The following is an 8,609-nucleotide window of genomic DNA, read 5'->3' as shown; positions in this document are numbered from 1 at the left end:
ATAAAAATCTGGTGTGAACATCACACGACTTTCCTTATCCTATTGAATGATGCTTATTTAAGTGTTCTTTTACCCTAACTTTTACAACATCTCTAACCGTTTTTCGCTATAGCTGAAAACCGCCAAAATCGGTCGAAATCTGTCCAAAAGCGGTCAAAATTCCGCCAAGCGCAGCAACCATCTCAACCAAACATTTTGTGTTGCATCCTTGTCACATTTGTTAACTACATACCAAATTTCAAGTCTCTAGCTTATACCGTTCCCGAGATATTGTTAAATTACACGGAAAACCGCCAAAAAGCGGTAAAATGCCGCCAACCGTTGCACCGGTCTTAACCAAAAGTTTCGTGTTGCATCCTTGTCACATTTGACATCTACATACCTAACATACCAAATTTCAACTCTCTAGCTCTTACCGTTTTTGAGATATTTTGTTTACAGACAGACAGACACAGAGACACACACACGGACCAATGGCTGAAACTTTGGATTTAGGCTCTAGGGACCTCAAAACGTGTTTTGGCACTAAAATCTGACCATCGAAAATTTGACCCGATTACATTACTTTCCTTCCTATAGGATAAGGAAAGTAAAAAACAAACAAAACAAAACAAAAAAATACAGCAGAAAAGAGAGTAAGATAATAATAAAAATAAAAAGTAAGAAAATACAAAATGAAATAGTGTAAGAAGTTGGAAGTAGTAGAGCTCATAGCAGAGCATACCTACACATTGCACATCAGACATACCTACTCTTTATTTATTTTGACATAAAATTCGTCTGAAATGCCCACCCCGGTACTACAGTGCATTTCTTCAGGGTGGACATTTCTTACAAAAATACTTTCTCGTCCTATTATTACCACCCTGTTTTCGAAGAGTTGAAATTAGTTTCTTCAAAGAATTTATCCTACTGTCTCGCCTTTTCAATCTCTGTTGAAGAATTTTTATTTTCCTCCTGACCTGTACTTGGGTTTTGAAGGAGTAGTAGGCAGGTTTGACTTTCTTTTTCTTTGTGGAGTACTTGGAGCAATAAGAGACAGTGAAGCTTCATCATACATTGAGTAATCAGCACTTGAAGAAGAAGGTCTAGACTAGAGCATGGTGGATTATTTGAAAGGGAATATCCAGGTAATAGTGAGGAGGCAGCTGATTTGGATGGTAACCTAGTCCTAACTAAAGGCCGTCTTTCTGGTTTGCTTTTGGCAAGGAGAACAAAGAAGGCACAACTTGGTCCTTTAGGTATTTTCTCTCCGTACCAGGTCTGTCGAGACAATCTGATGGCTTGAAATGAACACTGCAGATCATGCAACAACCCATTTATCAAGCTGCAACTTATTATTCCATGGGACATTCATTATCCGTTGGAAAATGTTGACATTCCAAATGACATCAGACTTTTGCAGTCCATTCCCCATTTACTTTCAATCCTATCCTATCCCAAATTGTCACCTAATTATAAAATACCTACTACTTGGCTCTTACTATTTTACCGTGTGCTGTAGTATACCTACTCACAATAGTCATGATTTGCATAATATTCTTCTTTATTATAGGTAGAACCATGTGACGTATCTGTGTTTGAACTTTCCTGAAGAGTTAACAAATTGTCTCTAGCTGCTTCCCTTTGAGTAATGATTTTTGTCTTATCAACGAACTTTCCCTTCTAATGTTTGTTGAAACTGGGTCACCAACTTTTGCTCTGGTGCAATAGCTTCTGGATTCGGAATATTGGAAATTTCAGAACGTTCAAGAGATCCATCCAATATTTCACATTTAGTTACAATGTCATGTAATTGTGTAAACACAGTGGGGACTAAACGTTCAGGGACACGCCTCTCCCCAACCATTCGCACAAGTTTAGCTACATCAATGTCCTTTATTTATTTATTTATTTTGACATAAAATTCGTCTGAAATGCCCACCCCGGTACTACAGTGCATTTCTTCAGGGTGGACATTTCTTACAAAAATACTTTCTCGTCCTATTATAAACAATCTATAAACAAACCTATCTGTAACAACTAACTAACAAATCTACCATCAATAACTCTACCTATCTCTAACAAAACCTACCTCTGACAACTACCTATCTCTAATAAACAATTAAACAAATCTTTCAATAATAAACATCAATGTCCAGATGTTTGTAAATGTTATTGATAGACGGTGCTCTTTGAGTGGGTAGAGATACAGGTATACTGGACAGTTGGATGTCCTCAGCTTCACTAAAAGTTTCAAGCATTGGATAAGGTTCTTGCCTAACAATCATAGAGTGAACTTTGTGAATATGTTTGTAAAGAGGCTGGTTATCTGGACAACTACAAACATAACGGTGGGAACATAAATTCTGACATGTTGAACATTTAGTGAAAAAGTGGTCTGAATTACACATTTCATTCGTCCTTTCTACATGGTAAGATAGAATAGATGAATCAACAGCCCGTGAATTTGGCCTTGTCTGTGTCAAATGTCATTCCATGATGGAGCATCTCTTACAAGTTCAGCTCCTAATCTTGTTGCATAGTCGTCCTGTTCTATGCTCAACAGGATGTCCAGAAGATCGTCCGTTCTTTTGTTTGGTTTTCTTCCAAAAAACACTTTTTTCAGTCTATTATGGAAAGACTCTACATGAGCTGTTGTGTTTATATTTCCGTGTTTCAAGTGTTGGCGGTAACACATTGTCCATTTTTCTTTTCTGGGAAGGTTAGTATCTGTTTAAGTAGTCCACAAATTGAGCGGAACTTTTACCATATCTGATCGTAATTTTTGGTAATTTTCCTTGTTCAAAGAAAATTTCCGAGGTTGCGAAAACGCTCGCATCGGCAGAGCAGAGGAGAGGAATGATTATAAAAATCAGATTCTCTCTTGTTCTCTCCTTGCTGACGCTTTTCGCACTTGGAATGATTTCTCAAATCAATAAGGTCTATTCCGAGTTGATGGGTGATATCCTGTGCCCTCATAGGGTGACCACTGTAAACAGGACGACTTTTCTAAAATTAAAATGGAAGACAAATGTGGGATACGTCTCGGATGGGTCGAATGGTACTGATTCCATAAAGGATGATCAGATCCTGAGCGTCAGATGCTTCTCAGCGTCAGAAGGTTCGGATCTCTCTGCAATGGAATGGGTTCATTTGGTCCAATCCTGGGTGATAATCTACACTCCATTCTTTGGCGTTATATTTTTAATGTCGACAGTAATAATAGTGGTGTACCTCCGGTATCTTGATTCTGAGATCCGGATAACACGAAGAACACAAGTTGAAAACGAAATGATACTTAGAAGTATCAACTCAAAAGATAAACGAAGAGATGAAATGGCGGATTGGGTTCTAAGCCGAGCAGTCGAGGCGTTCGGGCTCTCTGATCCACTGTTGTAGAACGCGGGAAATCGGGACCTAAGGTGTGCAAGCCTAGAGTGATGCCCACTAGGGCACGGAGGAAAGCAGGGAAATTTCCCGTTGGATCAGCGGTTCTTAACATTTTTCAGCCCGCGTACGCCTTGGGTACACGGATTTAGTCTCACGTCACGTACCCCCGTCACCATCATAATGAGTACAGGGTACCCAATTACCCAATATACCCAACAACACAATAACTTTACTGTTGGCATAATGGGACTTTTTAGTCTTAGCCGACAATGTAAATAAGGACGCAAAAGAGAATAGGCGTTCCACCGGTGCGGACGATGGTAAGATTACGTTAGTCTTTAAGAATACTTTCTTCACTGCAGTGTAATCTTGGACTTGGAGCAAATTTAATTCCATTGATGTTTCGGCAAAGTAGCTGAATATTTGCTTTTCAGCAATTCTTTTCGTGTCCTGCTGAAACACTGGATCATCATCGTCCTGGAAGTAGGGTTACCAGACAAGAAATTTCAAAAGGAGGACATTTTGGGTAAAAAAGGCGGACATTTCAACTAAAAGGAGGACGCAGAAAATCATCAACACAAAAACCACCAGTATAACAAGTAATATGTTTTTTATTATTATTATTTTTTAAAAACTATGTACAGTGTACCTAGGTACATACCTACCACCTATTTATATACTTCCTGAATGTACGTACGTAGGTACATTGTACATAAACTTAATTGCACAAAAATTACATTTATGCTTTTTAAAAGTTCGAGTCCTGACGTTCTCTTCTCAACGGAAAACACCAAAAAGCGGACGTCTGGTAAGCCTACCTGGAAGTCACAATAGGCAGCGAAAGAATTTTCACTGCTGCTTCCTTGAACTGACAAACTGGTTGAAGTGGTTGGCATGTCATTAATCTCATCCATGACGGCTTTTGTGAACAGATCTAGTAGTCGATCTCCATGACTTTCAACGCGATGAAGCCACCGTTTCTTGAATCCAGGATGCGAAAATGATGCAACTGCAGCGACCTCTGCCATAGGGGATGATATTTCAAAAAAACATTGAAATCTTTTCTCAACACTTTCCAAATAATTCTTTGTGTAACACAGTAACACTACACCATTGACTCACTCCTTCTAACAGGTCCTGTCACGGTCGCCTGAAATGCCAGTCTTGTTCATTCTAAACTTGACAAAGGAAGTAGGGATTGTCTCAATCAAATTAGGTCCCTTTTCTAAACAGTCGTTTAGACTCACACTATTATCTTTGGCTGACGCATCAAAAACTGGGCGGACAGGTGTAGTGGCATATAATAGCCTGGATTATCTAGTTCCTCCTGGGGTACTCTTTCTATAATCTTGTCTATCTCCCAGGTGTCCAGTACTCTCTTGTAGTCAGCATAGTACTGATCTCTTCTTAGTTTCTTCACAGTGCTCTCTAGTCTTTTCTGAGACAAAAGAAGATTACTAGCCAGATGGGGATGACCCTCAATCCAAGGTAAGTGCACTTCAAATCGATTGTCACTATTGACTTGCACAGTGTCGAGGAAGTGTTTACGTGCAGCTTCGGCTAGATCTGCTCTGGACTTATCCATCGGGTCCTGGATCCCTAGTACATCTAGACTCCATAGGTCAAAAACATTAGCATCCTTGATTGACAAAGATGTTACAAGAGTAGCAACACTGTCCAATTTTATCTCTTGTTTAGACTGCGGGAGTAAAGGGACTTTTCAGTCTCATTCTGGCAGGATAAACAAGGTATATTCTATTCTATTTAAATAACTAAAAGCTGAAATTTACTTTATCCTCTGCTTCAGGTTTCCAAGCAAAGAAGATGACCCCCAGCAGCCCCCAACAGCCACTAGAAAAAGGAAAGCAAAATCAATGACAGTGAAGGATCTCAGGGAAAAAATACGCGCATGCAGAGTGCCCAAAAATACCGTAACTTGCTGGCCACCTATCGAAATAATAAACAAAAACAGAAGACAACAGGGGAAGGAGAGGTGAAGTGGCCCTTTTTTGAACAAATGGACAGGGTGTTGGGATGTAGGGCTTCCTCAAATCCTCCTTCTAACACCCTGATTTCTTCTGAAAATCCCCCTCCCTCTTCCTATCCCTCAACCTCTTCCTGTCCTCTCCCTTCTCCTTTACAGCACCCTGAGGTACCACCTTCATCAGAAGAAGAAGAAGAAGATGACCCCCCAGCAGCCCCCAACAGCCACTAGAAAAAGGAAAGCAAAATCAATGACAGTGAAGGATCTCAGGGAAAAAATACGGGCATGCAGAGTGCCCAAAAATACCGTAACTTGCTGGCCACCTATCGAAACAATAAACAAAAACAGAAGACAACAGGGGAAGGAGAGGTGAAGTGGCCCTTTTTTGAACAAATGGACAGGGTGTTGGGATGTAGGGCTTCCTCAAATCCTCCTCCTCCTAACACCCTGATTTCTTCTGAAAATCCCCCTCCCACTCCTGGTCCCTCAACCTCTTCCTGTCCTCTTCCTTCTCCTTTACAGCACCCTGAGGTACCACCTTCATCAGAAGGGGGGGGGGGGGGGGGCACAGGTGTACACAGTGTCTACTTGTACCCCAGCCATGTCTATCGTGAGTTATAGTTCACAATAATGGTGAATCTTGTTCTTGAATGTATTAGGTAGGTAGGTACCTACCTACTCATATCCTTATTAGAAAAGGAACTTGTAATCTGAATGTTGGTGGTTCAATTCCCCCCAGCATTATCGAAATTTATCAGCGTGGGGTTAAGTTATTTGCTTGTGACCTAAGAAATTCTTTGGAACTCTATTTTTACACAACCTGTTTCTTCATCACTCTTTCAGAAATGGTGCTTATGTGAGAAAGACTGCCGTTTATCAGCGTGGGGTTAAGTTATTTGCTTGTGACCTAAGAAATTCTTTGGAACTCTATTTTTACACAACCTGTTTCTTCATCACTCTCTCAGAAATGGTGCGAACTTATGTGAGAAAGACTGCCAGGTCAGAGATATCAGAGGAAGTGGTAAAACGAGCTATAGAGGATATAATCAACCGAAACCGAACAATAATGTGGCTCCTTGGCACCAACAGACGGTGTTCCTGTGGTTCCTTTTGCATCAACAGATGGTGTTCCTGTGGTTCCCTTGGCATCAACAGATGCGAACAATAAGAGAAGCAGCGTCACACTGTGGACTGACAAAATCTATGCTTCACAAACGTTTGACTAAACTAAAAAGAGTTAGAGACCTACAAGGAAAATTACCAAAAAAGAAAGTAATTACGATCAGATATGGTAAAAGTTCGCTCAATTTGTGGACTACTTAAACTAAACAGATACTAACCTTCCCAGAAAAGAAAAATGGGCAATGTGCTACCGCCAACACTTGAAACACGGAAATATAAACACAACAGCTCATGTAGAGTCTTTCCATAATAGACTGAAAAATGTGTTTTTTGGAAGAAAACCAAACAAAAGAATGGACGATCTTCTGGATATCCTGTTGAGCATAGAACAGGACGACTATGCAACAAGATTAGGAGCTGAACTTGTAAGAGATGCTCCATGATGGAATGACATTTGACACAGACAAGGCCAAATTCACGGGCTGTTGTTTCGTCCATTCTATCTTACCATGTAGAAAGAAGGAATGAACTGTGTAATTCAGACCACTGTTTCACTAAATGTTTAACATGTCAGAATTTATGTTCCCACCGTTATGTTTGGAGTTGTCCAGATAACCACCCTCTTTACAAACATATTCACAAAGTTCACTCTATAATTGTTAGGCAAGAACCTTATCCAATGCTTGAAACTTTTAGTGATGCTGAGGACATCCAACTGTCCAGTATACCAGTATATCTCTACCCACTCAAAGAGCACCGTCTATCAATAACATTTACAAACATGTGGATATTGATGTAGCTAAACTTGTGCGAATGGTTGGGGAGAGGCGTGTCCCTGAACGTTTAGTCCCCACTGTGTTCACACAATTACATGACATTGTAACTAAATGTAAAATATTGGACGGATCTCTTGAACGTTCTGAAATTTCCAATATTCCGAATCCAGAAGCTATTGCACCAAAGCAAAAGTTGGTGACCCAGTTTCAACAAACATTAAATCCTCTCAAGCGGAAGAAGAAGGGAAAGTTCGTTGATAAGACAAAAATCATTACTCAAAGGGAAGCAGCTAGAGACAATTTGTCAACTCTTCAGGAAGGTTCAAACACAGATACGTCACATGGTTCTACCTATAATAAAGAAGAATATTATGCAAATCATGACTATTGTGAATAGGTATACTACAACACACGGAAAAATAGTAAGAGCCAAGTAGTATTTTATAATTAGGTGACAATTTGGGATAGGATAGGATAAATGGGGAATGGACTGCAAAAGTCTGATGTCATTTTCAATGTCAACATTTTCCAACGGATAATGAATTTCCCATGGAATAATAAGTTGCAGCTTGATAAATGGGTTGTTGCATGATCTGCAGTGTTCATTTCAAGCCATCAGATTGTCTCGACAGATCTGGTACGGAGAGAAAATACCTAAAGGACACAAGTTGTGCCTTCTTTGTTTTCCTTTGTCAAAAGCAAACCAGAAAGACGGCCTTTAGTTAGGACTAGGTTACCATCCAAATCAGCTGCCTCCTCACCATTACCTGGATATTCCCTTTCAACTAATCTACCATGCTCTAGACCTCCTTCTTCAAGTGCTGACCAACAGACGGTGTTCCTGTGGTTCCTTTTGCATCAACAGATGGTGTTCCTGTGGTTCCCTTGGCATCAACAGGTGGTGTTCCTGTGGTTCCCTTGGCATCAACAGATGGTGTTCCTGTGGTTCCATTTGCATCAACAGATGGTGTTCCTGTGGTTCCATTTGTATCAACAGATGGTGTTCCTGTGGCTCTCTTGGCACCAACAGATACTGTCCCACGTATGGTCCCCAAAACATCCACTCCAGTTGGTAGACCAAAGAGGTCTTGTACTAAAGTGAAATTATTTGTTGACACAAGTTCAGATGCTATTGATGACGATGATTCTGACACTGACATTACATACCAACCCACAGGATGATTCTGACACTGACATTACATACCAACCCACAGTTGGTAGGCGGATTATTGCCAAAACAATGATTAATTCCATACTGACTGAAAACCCTCACCGTCAGCTTGGTGCATCTGAATTTTCATTACTGGCCAATCAAATAACAACGATCTTTCCTCTTGAGTATGCTTCCATATATC

At 40.3% G+C, this 8,609-nt stretch overlaps 1 protein-coding gene across 1 annotated transcript; it reads right to left on the bottom strand.

Moving 5' to 3' along the window:
- Positions 1 to 861: 861 nt before the first annotated feature.
- On the bottom strand, positions 862 to 2,755 carry LOC113470500. Its single transcript, XM_026828986.1, has 2 exons — positions 2,136 to 2,755; positions 862 to 1,873 (listed from the first exon to the last, which is right to left on the bottom strand). The coding sequence occupies exons 1-2, from the start codon at positions 2,391 to 2,393 to the stop codon at positions 1,649 to 1,651; spliced, it is 483 nt and encodes a 160-aa protein (XP_026684787.1). The 5' UTR covers positions 2,394 to 2,755; the 3' UTR covers positions 862 to 1,648.
- Between the last annotated feature and the right edge of the window lie 5,854 nt (positions 2,756 to 8,609).

The sequence above is a fragment of the Diaphorina citri genome, unplaced genomic scaffold, assembly GCF_000475195.1.
Source record: "Diaphorina citri unplaced genomic scaffold, Diaci psyllid genome assembly version 1.1 scaffold1633, whole genome shotgun sequence".
In the NCBI taxonomy this organism is placed as follows: Eukaryota; Metazoa; Arthropoda; class Insecta; order Hemiptera; family Psyllidae; genus Diaphorina; species Diaphorina citri.
The sequence above is the reverse complement of the archived record's forward strand: the minus strand, read 5'-3'. Positions and strand labels throughout refer to the sequence as shown.